General features: G+C 46.9%; 1 protein-coding gene across 50 annotated transcripts in view; it reads left to right on the forward strand.

Moving 5' to 3' along the window:
- LOC121064915 overlaps positions 1-19,166 on the forward strand; it is an 89,898-nt gene extending 70,732 nt beyond the window's left edge. For 8 of the 50 annotated variants that reach the window (XR_005816778.1, XR_005816762.1, XR_005816769.1 and 5 more), the window contains 3 exons: positions 179-807; positions 2,976-3,136; positions 4,128-4,870. Coding sequence is in view for 3 of the 50 variants with exons in the window: in XM_040547137.1 (XP_040403071.1) it covers positions 4,128-4,395 (268 nt within the window). In the remaining 47 variants the exon portion in view is untranslated. Of the gene's footprint in view, positions 1-178; positions 3,137-3,912; positions 4,871-9,058; positions 9,135-9,943; positions 14,440-15,667 lie in introns of those variants that run through there. The other 42 variants (XR_005816780.1, XR_005816783.1, XR_005816760.1 and 39 more) reach the window with 16 other exon arrangements.
- The last annotated feature ends 2,212 nt before the right edge of the window (positions 19,167-21,378 follow it).

The following is a 21,378-nucleotide window of genomic DNA, read 5'->3' on the forward strand; positions in this document are numbered from 1 at the left end:
TGGGCTGCGTTCCTCTGGATCGATGCTGCAATTACCTGCAGCTGAACAAGTCTCCCCCAGCCTTCTTTAACAGTCAGTGGAGGGAAATGGATGACTTTAGGAAGCGCCTGCCCCTGACCTGTTGTAGATGTCTGTGGAATGAATCATTCCCTACAATGCCTGCTGCTCTGTACTGCAGGCACAGCGGGGATGCCTTGTCTGGATGAAAGGTCTGCGTTTGGCTGGAGGAATTGCAAGTGCAGTGTCTGCACCATGCACAGGATGACCTGAGATGAGGCTGTTTGCAGTAGCTTTGGATATCTGAACCCACTTGCTGATGAGAGCTGGGGCCTCTGCTAAACTACCAAGCGCCCTTGATTTTTCTTCTTTTGACAGCAGTTTGGACACAGCCTAGATCTGTGAGCTTGTCTGAGCCTGCTCTCCGTGTTTATACACCCCGACTGACAGCGTAAGCACCTTCCTGAAGCATCACCCAGGCAGCTGCAGTCCAACTGGGTCACCTCACGCTGGCTGCAGTGGTCCCACTAGGGACCAGCAAGGCACCTCCTGCAGTGGCATGGAGAGCATGGCCCTGTGGCACTTCCCTCGTGGGAACCAGCCCTGCAGCAGCTCCCTGCAGTCCTTGTGCTTCTTGAGTAGTGTGTCTTGTGGCTTTGCAGCGGCAGCAAGGGTTGGATTGAAGCCTATGGAAGACTGACACCAGTAGTGGGAGGGTAGCGCTGAATTAAGCGGCATCCCAGTAACTCAGAAACAGCCTGCAGGTGTGAAAATGTGAAGAAATGAGTCCTACATGTCAGGGCTCTCTTGGTTGGTATCTCCCTTGAGAGCTTTTGTGCACTTTGCTGCATCTCCCATGCACAGGGAATTCCCTCCAGATATCCATCTGCCTTTGCTGAGCTGCCTCCTCCCCTGCACCTCCTCACCATAAGCTTTTTTTGGGACAGAAACTTTGTTTTCTGCATGTGTTTGCAGAATGCTCAGCATGTGCTGGCCAGTCTGTGTTGCAGTGTGACTACATTTTTTGTAGTAAAGGTTAAAATTTAGCTGCACAAGCTGTTTTATCTGAACAGCTGCAGCTCTGGAGGATCTTTTGTATGCTTCTGTCTCCACTGATGCCCTAGGTGTGCTCTCAGCGGTGCAGCCCATTGCCCTGTGTTGAGAAAGTGGAGTCGATGTTGATGTATTCTTGAGATTGTTACCTTAGGTGAAGGAAGAAATACAGGTTGCTGCAGTACATCACTGTTGTTGAGTATTAAGTGGGCAAAGAGAGATAGAGTGTGTGTGTATGTGCGTGTGTGCATATATAGTTTATTTTGCAATTTGCTGTTAGCTCTTCTGCGTTACTGGTCATTCCAGTATTTTCACTGCAGCACCGGAGAGGCAAAATGCTTCCTTATATAGTGAGGGAAACACAGGCACAGTGACGCTGTGTGGTCGCTGCCCGTCGGCTGAGCTCTGACCATGTCCAAACGGGGGATATGTACATCTTCTTCCATCCATCTGCCCTGGGGACCAGACGACATTGCAGGGGCTCATGGTGTCCTTGGGTTGGGTGCTTGCTTCTGCCACTGGTCCCTTTGCTCTCAAGCTGCACCTTGATTCTCCATCCAGAGATAGGGATAAATTGAATCTTTGGAGCTGTGATAATTACGTTAAGGAAGAGGGATGCAACAGCAGGTCCTGGTTGCGTGTCTAGGCAGAGCTGAATGAGTTCTGCAGTATCAGTGGTTCCCAGTCAAAAAAACTCGTTTTCACTTGGCTTCTCTGAGTCTGGGTGGCTTTTCCCAGATAAAATTCATCCAGCACAACAGCTGCTTTCCCTCCTTTTTCCCTCCTTTTTTGGAAGCATGCTTGTGCTGGGCTGACACCTCCAACATCAACATCTTGGGGCTTGAAGTTTAAGGCTGAGGCCTCTTTGGTCTCTTGCCCTCTCCTTGCTGCGGGGCCACCAAGCCCTTGGCCTTGTGCAAGGCTTCGTGCTCTCCTTGGGTCTTGTGTGCTGAGGTGGGTGGGAGCCAGGGTTTGATGAGCCTTTAGGATTCTTTAGGCACTTAAATGGGAGAATGTACTCCTTGATAAAATGTGTCTCCTCCTTGATAAAATGAGCGGCCCGCCTGCAGTGGTGGGGTGGGGAGGATTTTGCAAGTGACACCGGCTAAACATTAGGAAGGGCCGTGAATTGGGCTGGGTGGAGAAGGAGGTTTTTTATCTGCTTTCCGGCAGCTAAAAACAGGTGTTCAATTGACTGGGAGTTGCCCTGAAGGCAGAGAAGAAGGATGCAAATGACCTGTGAAGCATAAAAGGAACCATCCGAATGCCCTGTTCTGCCACAAAGTTTGCCTCCACCCTGAGTGATTTGCATGGTGTAAGTTGTTCATTGGCAGCCCCGAGAAGGTGGGTGAGTCGAGCCTGAGGAGACTCTTTCAAACCTGAAGATCTTTCCAAGAGACAAAAACGGGCTAAGCCCAGAGGCCAGGGCATTTGCAGAGATAGACCAGAGATAGGTCTTGCACAACAGGGTGGGCTGCGTTTGTGCGTTCCAGGCTGGGAGCTGGGTCCCTGAAGAGGCTGGGTGCTCAGCTTTGGGCGTTTTCGGCGCTGAGTAACTGCTAATGATAACTGTCTGGCCCTTGGAGGTCCCTGGATGAAGCCTCCCTCAGGTTTTGCAATAGTTCAGATAAATCAGTGCCAATCCCTGATGCGCATACCAGCTTAAAACCTTCTTTTGTCAGTGCAGTCTGAGGACTGAAGGTCTGGTGCTGGGTTCCCGGAGCTCCTTGCAGCACACTGCTGTGAACACAAAAACACCAGATACTTTAAACCTACCTGCATGAGGTTTTAGGCTGTGCTTTCCTCAGTCCTGAGGGAATTGGGGTTTTAGTCTGGAGAAGAGGAGGCTAAGGGGAGACCTCATCACTCTCTACAACTACCTGAAAGGAGGTTGTACCAAAGAAGGTGTTGGTCTCTTTTTTCAGGTGACAAGTGGTAGGATGTCGGGAAACGGTCTCAAGATGCACCGGGGAAGGTTTAAATTGGACATTAGGAAGAATTTCTTCGTGGAGAGGGTGGACCCAGTTCCATTTTCTTCATTCGAACAGGCTGCCTGGGAAAATGATGGAGTTCCCCATCCTTGGAGGTATTTAAGAACCACGTGGATATGACACTAAGGGGACTTGGTAGGCCAGGTTGATGGCTGGACTTGGTGATCTTGAAGGTCTTTACCAACCTAGATGACTTTGTGATTCTCTGTTTGATGCAGTGGCACGACACAAATCTAATATGTTACTGTGGCCCAGCAAAGTGGTAACTCATTAAGGGGTGGCATCCCACCGGTGTCCCCAGGGTCTAAACTATAACATGGCTGGGAGCCCTCTTGGACAGCACAGTGATGCTGAGCACAGTAGGGAGTGGAGCTGAGCTCTTCCCATGCTGCCCTTATTCTGCACTTGCCAGATTTTACACCCAAGCCCGGTCCCTGTTCATTTAATGAAGTTGATGTTTTTGCTGTGATTTGGGCTTGTGTCTCTTCTGGAAAACATTTTTGGTTAATCACTCACCCACGGATTCTCCCTCTCGCTCTCTCTCCCTGCTGTATTTTTATTGCACTGCACTCTGCAGTTGTGCATGCTGTCCAGTGGTGTGACGTGTCCCACCTCAGCTTGGTTATGGTTTTATTGTGCTGCAGTCTTGTTTTTCCCCTGTTAACAGGTACTTCCCCAGCCCCCTCGTAAGCCAAGACACTGCCTCTTCACAGCAACATTTAAATGTTTATTTACTCTGTAGGTTAGTCCTCCCCCTTTCTGATTTCATTGCATATGTGCAGGATGTAATGAAAAAACAACAACAACAACAAACAAACAAACAAAAAACCATTTGGGCTGTCTCCTGTTTCAGACATTTTTACTTCTCTAGAATAGCCATGTGGGGTTATAAACGTGTGCGTGGATGTCCAGATCGGACCCTGAGAAGGGAGCAGCAGGTTACACAGCCCTACGACCACACCACTTCATCCCTGTGCATGTGGGAACCACCAAGTCTTTTGATCAAAGATTCAAGGCCTCTTAGAACAGTTGCTATAAATCTGGAAAAAATAAATGGTGGTGTTGTTCTGTCTTGTCTTCCCTCAGCTCATTGAGTTTTCCTGCTCACGTTCAGCTGCTCCTCATCGGTGGCTCCCACCATCATCTGGGCCAGGCAGCGACTCGCCATGCTCACTGGTTACACATGGTGGTGCTTGGAAGCACGGACTCAAAACAAACTGGTCCAGTCTTCTTTGTGAACTGGATCGTGTGTGACCCATGTGGGTCTCGAGTGTGGGGTCTGGCAGCGGGCTATGGGAATGCCTGGTGTAGGTATTGTTTTCCTGATAGGTGGGTGATTTGTATTTTTAGTTGATGCTATGTATATGTTATTTTTCAAAGGTAGAATGTGAAGTACTGAAATGTATGTGTATTTTATGTGCATTTATGGTCAGGGCTAACTGCATATTGCTTATGTAGCATCACAGGAATGTCATGTTTATGTGTTTCATGGCCATTCAAGCATTTTGACCACGTCTTCTAACCAGACATAGCAGTCAAACATTACAATACTGCAGTCGTAAACCTGACCCACCTCATGACCACAGCCTAGTATATTTATGATGATAACATCCAGGGGAAGGCGCTGGATATGCATATACATGGATCATGTATATGCACAAGGATAGTGGAGGGCAGGCGTCTGATTGTAAGGTGGAAGCTGCTTATGGAAGTGTCAAGATGCTGACTATGAAGGAGCCAGATGTTTTCTGGTCTTTTATTTAGTTTTTTCATCAGTGGTTTGTTCAATATTGCTGCTTCCTATTAAAGTTAACAGTGCCTTATTAAAATTAAGTGTCTTATTAAAATTAACAGTGTCTATGGCTCCTTAAATCATATGTGTACAAAAAGCTGCTCTCACGGGTGGTATGTATCAGACTGTGTGTCTTTCCTGCATGAGCTCATCCCCCCATGCCTTTGCCTTCCTCGCCATTCACAGAGCTGCCCCCCTGACCTTTGCATCTCCCTATGGTCTTCACTGCCTTTTCCTGGAAAGCCTGGGGACAGGACCAGGAAGGACTTGTTGGGGAGGTGAATGAGATCATCCAGACCTTGTCCATGGAGGGAAATGGAGCTGGGGATGAGGTGGGGAAGTTGTAAGGGATCAGCTGAACTGTCAGGGTCTGCTACAGTCAAACAGGAGCCAGAGGAGGCTCTTGAAACACCACCCAGAAGGGACCTCAGGAGATCTCTTGTGCTGCCAGCACTAGAGGGGAGCAACCAGGGCCAAGTCTTGAGAACCTTCAGGGATGGAGATGTTATCATCTCTCCAAGTGACCCCTTCCAGCACTACACTGTCCTGCTCACAAGAAAGCTTTCCCTGGTGTCCTATACAATCTTTCCAGGCCAGTTTGTGAATGTTGCACTTTTTTATATTGTCTGTTGTTTGTCTTGGCTGAGATGGGATGTTCAAGAGTTTGGGTGGAGGCAGAGAGATGTCTTCTCTGGGCCACCTGTGGGAATCAAGTGATGGCACCAGTGGACACTGAATTCATCTGCAGACGTCTCCTCAAGACTATGCAACCTTGTACGAGGCTCTGATAGCAACTCTTTGTGGGGATAATGTCCCCTAGTAACTTTGACCCTTTTCCAGAGAACCACATACATTTTCCGAATTATGAAGCTGTGTATTGAAAACCAGTGTAGAGCTAGAGTAAGGAGGTGGAGGTCAAGAAGGATTCATTATTAAATCTGTGGTGGATTGGGCTAATATTCGAGTGTTCTGGGGGTGATGTTTTGTAACCTTTGCACTGATTCATACCTGCAACTCTATTGGAGCCTGTGGCCAGATCAGTATCAGCTCACTTGAACCAACAGGGCTCCATGTGACGTGGCTCACAGGCAAGTCATACCAAAATCGCTCGGACACAGTGCACTTTCATTGAAGAGGGGAATAACAAACAGGTGGCAAAACATATGAACCAGCAGCACTGCCAAATGGCTGCGTGTGTTGGTTTTGGCTTCAGATTTTGTTTCTTTTGCCTGAATTTTGTCAACTGGATTCCTAAAACAAGAGGATCTGAGAGGCCTTCAACAACAATAGGTGGAGCTCAACTGTGGAGGAGAGGGTCACCCTTGTGACCAGGGTTTTTCTGCTCTGAGTGGGCCTGATGGGAGCTGTTGGCTTGGAATGAGATGAATGGGGATTTTGTAACTTGTCATTCCCTGGGGTCACGACAGGGAGAGCTGATGTTCCTGCAGATTGGCCACGCATAATGACATACCAAAAATACCTGTTTACTGGGTTGTGTCCTTCTGTGGGAAGACGTCAGATACACATTGTGACGGGGATTAATTCCTTAGGCCATACCATAAAGATAACGCTTTCCAGATGATCTTTTCCTGGAAAGATTTCCTATCCAAATATAGGCCCAAAGAACATAAAGCTGATGATTTGGGCTATTATATATTACTCCCAAAAGCCTGAATGTGTGTTTGGTATTTTGGATAAACAGGTATAGTTGCAACCCCTTCCTTGTGAGCTTGCCAGTGGGGATGCCCCTGGTGAGGGCAGGGCTGCCATGTGGTTCAGCAGAACCAGATGGAATGGGCTTTCATCACATCCAGTAGCTGGAAAATCACTTACCTTTCAGGTTATCCTGGAAGGAGATGTCTTGGTGATGGGGAAGAATGGGTTGTCTTGTTGAATCGAATTTTCATATTTCTTTAGTGGTTGTGCTAAAAAAAAAATAATAAAAAAAAATCTTGATGCTTGTTGGGATTCATTTTTTGTGTGTTCTTTGAGAGCACAAGAAGATATAGGACCTAGTTTTCTTAAGGGACTAGTGGTTGTCCATGCTTTAATCTTCTGTTGTCTAATTGTAGGCTTTTAAAGCATTTCATTTTCCAAAAGTGGGCAGGAGCCCAAGCTTGAGATGGTGGGCCTTGGTTCTTCTGTTGCCACAGACTTCCTGTGTGACCTCTGGAAGGTGACACAGCTGGACACGTTCACAAGTGTGACTTGGCAGCCTGAACTCTGGCCCACTTGGACATGTTTGACCTGTGTGACTGTGCCAGTTAAAGCCAACGCTTGGTGGACTTCATTACTCTAAATGACTGAGGGGTAGGGGTTAGGTGAGAAATTAAAAAAACCACCACCACCAACAACAAAAAAACTGATTTCTAATCTAATTCATTGACAAGAGAGGGAACAAGCGATGCTCTATAGCAGCCTTTTCTTCCGTGGACTGTAGAAAGCTTCCAGACAGTTGGCTTAGATGAGGAACAGCTGAGGGCAATCAAATGGTTTAGACTGCAGAAAAGGAGGCTGAAGGGAGACCTCATCACTCAGTACAACTACCTGAAAGGAGGTTGTATTGAGGAAGGTGTTGGTCTCTTTTCTCAGGTGACAAGTGTCTTACAGACAAGTGACTTACAGAGTCATAGAATACCCTGAGTTGGAAGGGACCCACAAGGATCATCAAGTTCAACCCCTGGCTCTACACAGGACCACCCCAAAATCAGACCATGTGTCTGAGAGCATTGTCCAAACACTTCTTGAACTCCAGCAGGCTCGGTGCTGTGACCACTGCCCTGGGGAGCCTGTCCCAGTGCCCTGACCACCTCTGGGTGAAGAACCTTTCCCTAACCCCCAGCCTGACCCTCCCCTGTCCCAGCTCCATGCCGTTCCCTTGGGTCCTGTCGCTGTCCCCAGAGAGCAGAGCTCAGCGCCTGCCCCTCCGCTTCCCTCGTGAGGGAGCTGCAGGCCGCCTTGAGGCCTCCCCTCAGCCTGCTCTGCTCTGGGCTGAACAAACCAAGGGACCCCAGCCACTCCTCATACATCTTGTCTTATTCCATTCATCATCTTTGTTGCCCTCCTTTGGAAACTCTCTAACAGCTTTATGCCCTTCTCACACTGTGGCACCCCAACCTGCACACAGTGCTCGAGGTGAGGCTGTACAGCACAGAGCAGAGCAGGACAATCCCTCCCCTCGCCCGGCTGGCAGTGCTGGGCCTGAGGCACTCAGGGCAGGGTTGGCCCTTTGGGCTGCCAGGGCACACTGCTGGCTCATCTTCAACGTGCCATGGACCAAAACCCCCAGATCCCTTTCTGTGGGGCTGACCTCCAGTCTCTCGTCCCCTAGTTTGTATGTACAGCCAGGGCTGCCCCATCCCAGGTGCAGAATCTGGCACTAGCTCATGTTAAAATTCAAATTGTTGGTGATAGCCCAGCTCTTTAATTTGCTCAGATCTCTCTGCAAGGCCTCTCTACCCTGAAGGGAGTCAACAGCTCCTCCCAATCTACTGTCATCTACAAACTTACTTAGTATACCTAGTATACTCAAGAAAATGGTCTCAAGTTGTGCCAGGGAAGGTTTAGATTGGATATCAAGAAGAATTTCTAGATGGAGAGGATGATCGAAGATGGGAACAGGGTGCCCAGGGAAGCGGTGGAGTCCCCATCACTAGATGTATTTCAGAGACATGTAAATATAAGCACTTAGGGACATGGTTTAGTGATGGACTTCACAATATTAAGTTGATGGTTGGATTTGATGGTCTCTTCCAACCTTAGAGATTCGATGTTCCTGGATGAGGCGCCTAATTTCTTGATAGATAAGGTTAGGGAGAGAGCAGGCCCTCCTGTTAATTCCTTAGTGTTGATTGTATGTCAAATGAGTTTAATGATAGGTCCTTGCTTCTTTGAAATGGAGGATAAATACAAAACGTGGAGCTTCTGCCTGAATACAGCAATGGGTGGGTGACTGTTTCAGATTACAGACTGTGCTGATCATTGCCGTGGGCAGCATTTTACAAATGCCAGCATGCCAAGGGTTAATGCACACACGAGTATCTCATGATGAACTGGGGAGTTCAGGCTTTGAAAGCAATTTTACTGCTGCACACCACCACAAACCTTTTTATTTAAGATGTTCCTTTCATGAAGCTTCAAATAGCACCCACGTTGGACTGAAATTGAAATCTCCAGGAGAGATTAGGACAATTTCACTTGAGGTTTTTGTTGTGGTTTCTTGCAGGAGAAATGAAGAGGGTAAGATAACCAAGGTCAGCACCTCACTTCAAGCTGCCAGTTGGGCTCCTCATGGGGAAGAGGTATTGAGTTACCATGTGTGTGTAATTTATCCATTGTGCTGCTGACCAAATAATCCAGTAAAATGGCAGCAAAAAGGATGGGAAAATTATGAAAACTTTTTGCTGTAAACTGAGCTGACAAAATTGCACTCAGAGCTGTGTTTGGGTATCAAGTGAAGCATTCTCTTCAGAAAATGCTGGAGAGATTTTTTTATCCAAAGTTTTGCAAGAAAAGTCACAGTGCCCATGAGGTGTGGAGCAGAGCATGTCTCTTCACATGGGGTCCTGTTGATCTGGGTCTCATTGCTCTTAGTGTTTTGGGCACACTGATTCTGATTATGGTTTGCATTTATTACTGCTCAATATAATTATTGTCATTAAATTTGATTAATTAGTGTTTAATATTAGAGTATCTTTTATAACAGCTACTACTACCTTATATTTATTAGCCTCACTTTTCTAGTAAAGTTGCTAAATGCTTCCTAGCCCTGGGATGCACATGTGCCTCCTTTGACGTCCTTGGGCATGTTATCCAAGTGCAGGTTACAGGTGCTGACAACCCTCTGACCCATTTTCTTTTGTCTGCAACCTCATTTTGCACCTTAACTTGATTTTTATGAAATAATTGAACTACGTACAGTATTATTTTAGTCTAATTTATATGCATTTGACATTATTGACTTTCTTGCTTTATCTGGGTTAAGTCTCAAGGATGACATTCCATCTTTCTCTGCCAACATTGCTTTTTGTCTAGTTAATATAGAATTAGCCGTAAAGGAGTGGATTTTGAAAAGTTATTTCTGACCTTCTGCTTGTTTTTGCCATGTCAGAACTGCGTGTTTTTAAGAAAATCACACTTCAGCAGAAGGCTGCCTTCAACAACAGGCCAGAGCACTGTGTGATGCCAAGGAAATCATTTGCTGCAGAGCCCCAATACTGCAATCCTTGTTTTTCCTGGGATATCTCCCATGGACCTTCTGGCTGATTTTTCTCTCATGAGATCCAACCTGATCATCGTCTGTTGTGGTATGTGGGGCTTCAAGCCAAGAATATCCATTGTTTTTGAAACATGATTATTACTGTTCAAAATAGGCTTTTTTCCATGATCTTATAAGATTTTACCACTTCTCTAATAAGGTAATTTTATCCCTGCTTTGGCATCTGTACTCCTTGATGTTATTTTGGTGTGTACTTTATATATATCTTATATATAGCTCTGTGCATGCATGCATCACTATATGTGATTTATATACAGCCTGCCTTGCCTGTGCTGTCACAGGGAAATCATTCTCACTTTTGTGGTGGGGGTCTTGGGTCAGATGTGTTAGGGCCATTGCCAGACCTCTCTGTGAACTGTCCCAGTTTGCTTCCCTTCATCCCCAAATGAGACCGCTGCTCCTCCTGGGCAAGAGAAGATAAGACCCATCTGCTGCTTTAGCTATGTACATGTGAGGGGTGCATGGGCTTTGTAGCTGCAAGGTGGAAGCCCCTAAATCTCCAAGTTACAGGTGTGTACAGACTTGGGTCCACAAATGCCTTCCTGTAGTCAAAGCAGAAATGGGGAAAATGCCTTTAAAAACTGGGATAAAACTGCCCTGAAAGATGAGGGGAAATGTGCTGGACTGTGCCTGGAGTGCCTGCTGTAGCACAGGTGTGGGTGAAGGCTGAAGGCAGCAGTGGTGGGTGGAGGAGAAGATCTTCAGGGAGGAACTCTACATCGGATGTGAGACTTGAAAGGAAAATCCTGATTTGGATATTGAGATGGTTGATGGTGGTAAGTGGATCCCCCCGTTGCTTCTTACAGTCCTTACTTTTACTACATTTTCATTATTCACACTGTGGGTAAAACCAGGGATCTGCAGCCCAATAAAAAGAGTTAAGTTGTGACAGTCTGAAATTGTGTGCTACCATCTCCCCTTCCCTCTTGTCCTCCATCCCCAGGTCTTTTAGGATGGGGAATTTCGAATGGGTTTGTATAGAGAAGGAATTTTGCCTTGCTTTGGGTTGGAAACAATTGAGTAACAAATATTTCCTCCTGAGGGAAGGGGTAAGAATGTATTTTGATGGTGTATGTGCTAGGGTCACATGCACAAGCTTAATAACAAAGGAGGAGGAACACAACAAACCAATGTGCCTTTGGGGCAGAAAAGGAATCAGATTTAACCATGGGGTCAAGTTGTGGGAGAAAACTGGACCCTAATGTTCAGCTCCAACCTGAAGGAACCCATGGAGCAAGATGGCCACTTAATTGACCTATCTTTTGGTCCTGTTTGGAAGAGGATTTTCTCATTGCTTGAACATTAATGACCTTTATGGTCTCTGCACTGTCAGCATCATGTCTGCAAAGGAGATGGAGACATCGTCTGCCGTGACCATGTCAGTTTTACATATTTGCATAATGTAAACCCCAGTCAAGCTGAATAGTGACAGGTGTCTTTGTAATAGGCATACAGAGGTTTACAAGAAGCTCTGGAGTTTCTAGATTGATAACGTGAAAACAGACACAAAATGTGTGTGGTGTAGTGTGTGGAGGAGGGTTTGTTTCTTTGTGACAGTTCAGTTTTGGGAAGAAGATAAGAAGATGAAGTTATTATTTATTACAGTAAATCTACCATGTACTTTGACGGTCAGTTTTGAGATTGTCATCTGAGGCAGGTGTTATGCCCAACATAAGGGTCTTGGTGGGCTTCAATTTTAGCTGGATTTTACATCAAATTTCTGGACTGCAGAAGGATGCAGCTCTTGCTTTGAGGAGTGCTGCAGCTTGCCACCAGTTAATTGCTTTAATAGCATTGGTGGACCTCCATCCTCAGTACTGGGGCTGTTATTCTTTCTTGATTTGATGAAAATACCATTTTTCTAAAAAAAAAAAAAAAAAAAAAAAAAAAAAAAAAGAGATGTTACAGTTTGATACAGGCCACAAAGGCGTTAAAACATTGAGCCTGAGTTTTGTCACTTACTGTCACCTTCTTCAGTGAGAGCTCTGCTGATGATAAAAAGGTTTCAGCAGTGTGAAATTGCTGAAGGAAAGAAAACACTCAGAAGTTTCAGCTTAATAGTCACTCAAGCCATAGCTCGTTCTGGAAGGCTCAGTGTGTGTGGACATGAGTAAGCCTTCAGAGTTCAGCGTGGGCTGTATCAGCCAGAGTGGGGGTTTCCCAGGTTAGACCTGAAGCTCTCCAGTCAAGAGTTCAATGTCATTGCAGCTGCCTCTACAGGAAGGCTTTGGCTAACGCTGTGTGGCAACAGCTGTCAAAAATGGGTATTATTCCCTTAGCAGACAAAGCTATAACAGGAAAAATGTCTTGTGTCAACCTGGCCTTTGAAATTCAAATGAGTAAGAGCAACCTCACTTTTAAATGTCATCATGTGCTTTGTGTGCTTTCTTCATAATTTGGTTGCTTGCTTTTCTGTGGTTACTGCATTGCAAGGCTTTTGCTTCAAATGGTGCTTCAACAAAAGGGAAAGGAGAGGAGAAAGTTGTGTGGGGAGTCCTGCGGGGCCGCTGCCCAACTGGAGGTTGTGCTGATCCGGGATCGACTCTGAAGCATCAGAATAAGCATTTTGTTCCTCTAAAAGCCCAGCTGATGGTAGAAATACCTGCAGCCTCGTTTTCTTTCATCATAAAACTTGGGGGAAAGGTGTGTGAAGGAGCACTGCCAACTTTGCTTTGCAGCATTGCTTTTTACTATACATCACGGGTCCGATTTAGGGTCTTTTTGTGCCTGGTGGGCTCCGGTGCCTGGCAAGCTTGCTTGCGGCAGGGCACGTGCCACCAAAACGCCTCGAGGTTGGCTCGTACCTGTGTTTATTGCCTTCTGCACAGTGCAGCTTCGGGGTTTGCACCGCCATGCAGCTCCGTGGTGGACGTCTGCCCCTCCAAACTGAATCCCGAGGTGTGTGCTGAGCCATGACTGGAAGTGGGGACATCCTTCTGCGGGAAGCTGGTTACGGAAATGAACTGCGTTATTTTGGGCTACACCACGACGGGCTGACTGGTAGTGAGGTTTCTGCTCTGTCTGTGATTAACCCAATGGTGACAATAAGAACAGAACAAAAAAAAGTCATTAAAAGTGAACAAAAAAAACGGAAGAATATTTTGGATGCCAGAGGATGCTCATCCACAGAACTTAATTGTTTTAATTCAGTGATCAGTTCAAGTTGGCTTTACAGAATCCTGTCTGAGCAATGGACATTTCTGTGGAATTAATCAGAAAGAACTGCAGTTGCTTTTACCATGTGCAGAAATAGCCCTCAGACTGACGACAATGTGTAATAGCAATGACTGTAGCTGTTGACTTAGCCAGAAATATGCAGCCAGTAAAAAAAAAAATTAAAAAAAAATCATCTGTAAGTATCTCACGGGCCTCTGAATCTGTGCTGAAAATCACTCGGAGCTTTATTGCGATGGTTGGGTAAGGGAGTTGAAAAGAGTAGAAGGAGTTTTGGGGCAAGGTGCTGAGGTCGGATCCATGCTGTGAGATTGGATGGGTTGGGATGAGATGGAATGGGATAGGATGGGATGGGATGGGACGGGACGGGACGGGATGGGATTGGGTGTACCATTGATGCTGTTTTACTTTGGCAGGGTGGAGGATCAGTTTTGAAAAAAAAAAAAAAAAGACTGTGGGCACCTTTTTCTCCCTTTATTGATGTTGAAATGCTGTGTATCCTGTGTTTTAGGATCTGCCTCAAGGGTCGATGCACGGCAGTTACATGAAGCACCCTGGCCTTCTGCAGAGGATGAGGCATTGCTAATCCAAACCACATGGGTTTGGCTGGGTACAGGGGTCACTGCTTGGGGTGGATGGGGCAGCTACTGTACACATCTCCCCTGGTTGCTCACTCCTGGTTTATGGCACAGCCAATGCAAAATGCAGCAGCTGGGGTCTGTACAGCAGTGCTCATGCGACTGAGGAGACAGATTTTATCTTGTCAGGTGTCTAGGAAGGGGTGAAGTGAGCAGCACTGTATTCCCACCTCATCTCAGCACCCATCGCCTTGCAGACCTCATATTTTGGCACTTTTCAAATTGGTGATGTGCAGAGGGCTTTCAGCTCTAATCATGGTGTCGCTATTTTTCAGCAAAGTTTTTCCTCTCCCTCTGCTTTCAGCATATTACTTTTCTAAGGGCATAAACAGCCAGCCTGGTGTTGTGGGGCAGGCTGCTGGAGCTCATCTCCGTGGAGCTTAAACTAGGATGCGGGGGCACAAGCATGGGCATGCTGCAGCAAACACCACAGCAGATGGAGTGGGAGCCTCCCCGGGCCAATGTGATCTTCACCCTCCCGTGATCTCAGCTTCCTGCAACCCCCTGCTTGTATGGGTTAGTGTCTTTCCAGGACTGCACAATGGCATCCTACAATGCCCTTTGTGGGGTGAAATCCCAGTCATGCCGGTCCCCACAGCCTCTTCCTGCAAGGACTCTGCCCACAAACTGCTTTTATTTAGTGTGGCAAAGCACAGGTTTGTAAAAGGGCTTAGGTACTGCAAGTCCATGCCAGCTCATGTATTGTGTTAGTAAAATAAATGTTGTTGTCTTTTAAAGGAAGGCGTTGAAAGGTCCCGTAGCCCGTTACAAACATCTGGTGTGTTGGGTGAAGAGCTACCGTCCCCTTTTCCATTTCCTTCTCCACTTCTCCTTCCGTTTCCTTTTCTGTTTCTATTAATAATGTTAAGTTTTTCTGCTTCATGCTTCTTTAACTTTTTGTTCACCTAAACCTTTCAAGGTGCGTGTTAACTTGACTGAGTTTAAATGCTTTGCCTTTGCTTTGTTGAGAATCACACGTCGTTTGAATGATTGCTGTTATCTCAGTTTCCCTGTGTCTTCTGGATGGCTGCTTTTGATTTCAAAGGTACATTTGTTGAAAAAAGGAAGATTTCCACAAAAATGCTCGTCGCACCTCTGACTCTTTCACACGGGGTTCCTGTTGAGCAGCTGTCCCTGTTGAGCAGCTGTCCCGTTTTACTGAGCAGCTGGAGTTGGAGGCTCATTAAAGGAGCAGGAAACCTAATTTCATTTATTTCTGCTGCATGCGTGTGAATTTGGGTGTGCGCTACTTTTGGGTGTGCTGTGCAGGGAAAGTGTGTGCTTAATGTGGCAGAGCTTCCTCCTTTATAAATGGAGAATTGATCCAAATTTACCACTGGGTTTTCTTTAAGCTCTTAGAGAACATTTGGTAAAGGGACTTACTTAAATCCTCACTTTTCCTTTGGTTACTTTTACCCTGGGGGTGAAGTGCGTCCAATGGGGTCCTCCTGGGGCTGAGGTGGGGATGAGAAAGGTGCTGGGACCCCCCCGATGTCTTTGGCTGTTGTGTGGTCCTCAGCATTGGGTGTCACTTCTGCCTCAGCATTTTCCCCCTTCTCTCCTTCCTTACGCTCAGGCAGCTCACTTTCCAGTTGAGGCTGTGCATCCCCACTCTGTGGGTGCCTGGATGGAGAACTTCCCACCCACCTCAGGTGCTCCTGTACCCTCCTAGGTCTTCCCCAGGAGGCTGCACCTGTTCTTCAGTGCTCTCCTCCCCCCACCCATATTTCTTTCCATTTCCCAGCCCTGCAACCGGTGTGGAAGCATCCGTGCAGCGCATCAGCACATCACAACCTCAGACTGCCACTCAGCTTCTGCAGGGATTCCATCAGCAGTGCCCGATCTCAGCCCAACCCTCGCCTGCTGCCTGTGTTGCCCTCAATGCACAGAGGTGGCAAACAGGCTGCTTCAAAGCCTCAGCATCACCTCTTCCATGTGGGGGAGCAGGAACCTTTTTTGGACATGAATTAGCAGATGAAGGCTGGTGGAGGTGAAGTCTGAAGCTTTTCCACATTGTGCTGCGGGAGCATGCCTGCTTCGTGGAAGCTGCAGGGAGTGACGAGCGCTAGGGGAAAGCTCAAAGGCTGCTTTGGTGGGCAAGGGCCAAAAGCTGACAGTGGGAGCAGTCCTGAGTCTGGTAGAGCTGGCTGACAACAAACTCCCTCCTTCACTTGCTTTCCTTGTGGAATTCAGCGAATGGAGTTACTGGCAGCATCGAGTTGGAGAGGAGACGTGGTTTTGCTGGGCACCGTAGGCACTTCCATTGCATCAGTGCCCGTGCGTCCTGCAGGCGCAGCCTTCGCCCCGTCGCTGCCGGCTGGGCAGGCACCAGGCTGGCTGCTCCCATCTAATAGCTGGAAATTAAGGCTGGGAGCGAGCAAGAGCTGCTTGGCAGCAATGTAGAGGACTTGTGTGATGGAGCAGAGGCTGAAACTCAGGCGAAAAGATATTCCTACACATCAGGAGCTGAGTGCTGCAGAGCACGGTGGGGCACCTCCATAGCCTCGCAGAGTACTCGTGTACTTTTTCAAATGGATGAAGCTGTGACCCCACCAAAACAATTTCCAAAGAAAACAGTGTTAAAAAAAATAAAATCAAAGGTTGGAGTGTTTTGAGGTCTTTACAGCTGCCGCAGCCCCTGCTTGGGGACTAGCCTCGGGCAGGTCGCAGTGCTTACAGGGCAGGGAGCTGGGGAGAGGAGGAGTTAGGGTGGGTTAAATTCCAGAGAGGGATGCTGAATTTCAAGAGTTATCCTTGGGAAAGGTGGATCTGCAGGCATTCGGTGAAAGAGCCGAGAGGAGGAGGTGGATTAGGTGAGGGCGTGGATTCCAGGAAAGGGTTTATTTCTTAGATTGCAGATGCTTAATGTTATTAGCATCCAAATGGCTCCAGCTGGTCTTTGAAGTCAGCATCTCATTGAGAAGTAAAGAGCAAAAGAGGTGTGGGGAATAATTTATTTAATATGGGGCTGGTGAATGTATTTCTCTGCAAGACCTCTGCAAAAATGTATTTTTGCTGCAAGAGTTAGCAGCAAGACTATACGTGGTTTATTTTGGGAGCATTGTTTCTGTGAAACACAAGGCATTTATCACTTTTGCTGTTTTTTTTTTTGTTTGTTTGTTTGTTTGTTGGTCTTTTCTTTCTCAATACTCAAACTTGATTTATGCAGAAGACAGCAGAAAGCCACAAAACTGGAGCCTCAGTAATTTCTTTACATCCACCATTTCCCAGCGCTCTGGATTGGAAACCAACCTCAGCAGCTGCTGACTGTCTCGTCTTTCCTCCGTGTGAACCTGTTTCCAGGGAGCCAGCCGGGAGCTGTGACACTTCCCCCTTCCATCTCCTTCACAGATCTGCCTTTCACGACCATTACAACCAGTTCCTGCCCACAGGATGGCCCAGCAGCGTGCCTTTGATCCAGATCAGACGTGGGCTTCTCTGTGGGTTGGGTGCCCATCAAACCCAACCATCAACCTGACCTACCAAGTCCCCCCGCGTAGCAGCGTGCCCTGACTCATCCCTGCTGAAACTGCCCCACTCCCTGCCCCGGGGCTCTGCTTTTCTGGGTGCTTGTTTGGGGCCATTGCTGATTCCTGGTGAAGTCTTTCCACCAATTTTGTCTTGCGCCCCACATCCCCGTGTTTGTGCCCTACAGCTGCAGCCACCACATCGTCCCTTTGAGCTGTGGTCCATGGCAGCTCAGCTAGGGCAGGATGTGTGGCACAAAGAGATGAGTTAGGCACTGGTGCTAGTGAAGCATGGCACAAAAGGGGAGCTGGGAGAGTAGAATCTGTAATTTTGGTCATAATTTGGGCATTGTCGGAGCCCTTTCTGATGAACCTCTTTAAAGGGTGTTTCGGTGTTTTAACAAACAGAAGAGGAAGGGGAACGTGGAGCAGAGAAGGGGTCTCCTGCTGTGCATGTAGGAGTGATGGGTGCTCCTGGCTGCTCTTCACCTGTGGCATGAAGGGGATGAGAGCAGCTTTCCTGTCTGTTCACTCGCTTTTCTTTCCCACTTGTGCAATTTTGAAAGCATTTTGCGTGTTCTTTTCCTCTTCTCCTAGACTAAGTGATTGTCTTCTCTTTTTTTCTTAGCTGGTTCATTCATGCAGAAGTAGGGAATAGTGAAATATTATTATTTTTTTCTTCTGAAAAGAGATAAATATGTTTGGTAGTGAGAACAGTTTTTGCTAGTTGTCTGAGGCAGCTTGAAATTCTTAAGGAAAATCAGAATTGTTCCATTAGGGCAAGCTGCTTGCAAGCATCTTGCTTAACAGGCCAAAAAGCCCCGAACAAAACCAAAACAGAAGCAAGCACCATTCTTTCCAGCTATGAAATTTGCATCTGATTTGGAGTTTTGGTTGTAAGCAGTTTCCCAGAAAAACAAAACGAGCCTTTTGTACATATGTTATTGCCTTCCCTTCCTCCTCCTTCTCCTCCTTCTGCTGCTCATCGCCTGTGTGCTGGGCTTTCACCCTTCTGCCACCAACAGGGACAGCACCACTGGTGTCCCCAACCCTCCTCTATCCTTGCGCTGGCTGCAGCACTCATCCAGCCACAGCACACTGTGCTGTTAGAAAGGGGAGATGGGGCGAGCCTACCTGATTTTTGGCTGTGTTGAGTTGCTAGACTCATGCCATGTTGTAGTACTGAACTGTGAGTTTCAGCCCATTCCGCCTCACCTATTGGGATTACATCCATGTGATTTATAGGATGAAAAAGTGTTTTTTTTTTTTTCTTCCCCCTCTCCAACTGCTTCAAGAGTTCCGAGGTATAGAAGGTCATTGATTTTCTTCTTTTCTCCCTCAAACTGTATTGAAACTAATTCCAGGCCTCCATAAATAAATACAGCATAGGGCAAAATTTTATTTCAACAGAAGGGAAAAGTCCAGTACACCATCAGCTCCTTCTATTTCAGCACGTGGTTGTCTTGTCACCCACCTACATCTAGAAATATGCTTTCTTCTCGTGTGTTTACAGAGGCATTCGAGCTCAACATGATCGAGCCTGGTGGTTGCTGGGATGGTTGGACAGGCACTTCCAGGTGCCATCTGTACACAAGGACGTTGGTGATGCAGCAAATGGCTGTTTTCACAGGGCTGTTGGACTTGCCTTTTGATGATCACTTAGGATCTTAAAGCCTTTGTACATTCACATTTATCTTTGTGTTGGCTGCATTTCAACTCACTTTCTTCCCTGTGAACAAGTTCTATTCTGTTGAATAAACCGTTCCTCGCAAACCATAGCAGTGAGGTCATTGCTGTTGTGGGGGTTTTGTTTGGGTTGGGTTGGGTTGCGTTTTTAGCAGCTGTTGCCACCCAGGGGTGGATTTCCCTTCATTATACACCTTCTAACTGGTTTTCCACCATTCTCGCCTTGTGGATTCCTAAATATTTTTGTTTATTTTGTGGAGGTGTGGGATCCTTTCGAGGAACTTTAAGTCTCCTGACAATAGGCTTGTGTTTCTTAATTATTTTTCTGTGAACTCAAACAATATGGTACACAGGTCCCCAGATTATTCCCAAAGCAATTGGCTTGAAAGCCACCAATCAAACAAGGAAGTGTTGTACACTTGTTCACTTAAATCTATTCTTTCTAGAAGTTATTATCTATGGTTATTAGGAATTTTCTGGATCATAGTGAATTTGTAACCCTTCCATTTTCACGTAACTGTTGTGGAGGACAGAATCAAAGGTCTGCTGGGCATCCACTCAGGCATATGAGCTTGGGCAGAGCACTGTGTCTCCGTGGCTTTTGTCTTAAGCTGGACAGAGTCCAGTTGACCTCAGTATGAGTGGAGCAAGCCCAGGTCTGTTTGCACATGTCTAGGTAGACATGTTCCACTAGGATCCTGTGAAATCCCTGCTTCATCTGCTCATCGGAGCCATAGAGGGACCTATTTGCCTTTGGCTTTACCTGTGGACTGTCTAGCACTGGATATACAGAACCTGCGTGGCTGTAATCGAAGTGAGCCTGAAGATGCCTGTAATGTCAATTTTCTGTATTAATAAAACAAATGGAATCATTTTTATTTAAGCGAGCAGAACTTGCTGTTTGTCAGAAGCCAGTGTTTTCATCTTTGGAGAAATCCTGACCAAAAGCTCTGGTAGCTGACTTAACAGGTGAAAAGCACAGGCTCTTGCCCAAGAAACGTTTTCATGTGCGTGTTTGTAAACCTTCTGGTATGATCCAGGAGAAATGCTTCCTGCTGGCGGCTGTTGTCGGCTGCAATGTGGGCTTGGGGGAAGGCAGAGCAACCTCTGCATGGCTCAGGTTGATCCCAAATCTGCAGAGATGGGGCTGAGTCACAGAAATGAGCACAAAAAGTGACGAGAGAGCTCTCACTTCATTTCTAAGGTCTACTGTGTCTGTGGTTTGTGCCTGGCTTCTCTTGTTACAGTGTCGGTTCAGGCCAAGTTCAAATGAAGGATGAGTGAGAAGCAGGAAAAGGAGAAAAAACAAAAAACAAACAAAAAACAACCCTGCGGCTTGCGCATCTCCTTTCTGTGCTATAGGACACTGGTCTCATGTGGCTATCAGACTGTCACGAGGCAGTGATCTGGTGGCACCAGGTGCAGCATTCAGGCCTCCAGCGCTGTCTGTGGTGTGGGGCAGGATCTGCCTCAATGGTCTTGTGAATGAACTGGCCATGCAAGCCTCTTCTGCAAAGCCACAGCCAAGGGAAAGTCATGTCCACGTGGACTATTTTTTTGTTTTAAACGTCTACATATCTGCTGAGTAGCATCTTCAGAGACTTGCAAAGCTGGTTTGCTGTGAATGCCAATATGAGAGCTGCCCGGCGTATGTTCCTGGCCAGCTGGGTATCTCCTCCTCTCCCTGCTCTTGGCCAGACTCCTCCAGCCACGTCTTGCTCTGCAGGTTTGGCAGATGCCTGCCAAACAGTGTCACTTGCTGGTCAGGACTCCTGACATGACTGTTCAGGGGCATTTTAACTGTTCTGCCATGTGAATGCAGAGAGGAGCAAATGCTGTGTTTGGATAAAAACCCTGATGTGTTTGCAGATGCTGCAGCTCGGCACGTTCATGCAGCACGCTCTCTCCTAGTTGGTGAATATGTATCTCTGTTTGCTTGTTTCCCTCTGCGCTGGGTCACGTCTGAGCTCCTGCTTTTCCAGGGTGTGATAGAAAGGGTAATATTTTGTTCTTCCACATGTACAGAAAATCGGCATTGGATGCCTTCTGCGCTTCCAAGAGCGATGTGCCAAGAGATGCTTATAGCAACAGGTAGGAATCTGTGTGCTGTGATTTAATTGAGAACAAATACGACTTTTTTGTACCCAGATGCAACCACAGGGCACCAAAGTAGAAGTCAGTTTTGTAAGAGTGAGCAGCAGGTTGTGGGTAATGCAGGGCATGGGTTATGTCTTGAAATTTAGGAAACTCTCGAGTGATGAGGTAAGAAAAGAGGGGAACCTTGAGCGGGTGAAGTGGGGTA

This window comes from Cygnus olor, chromosome 2, assembly GCF_009769625.2.
Source record: "Cygnus olor isolate bCygOlo1 chromosome 2, bCygOlo1.pri.v2, whole genome shotgun sequence".
Lineage (NCBI taxonomy): Eukaryota > Metazoa > Chordata > Aves > Anseriformes > Anatidae > Cygnus > Cygnus olor.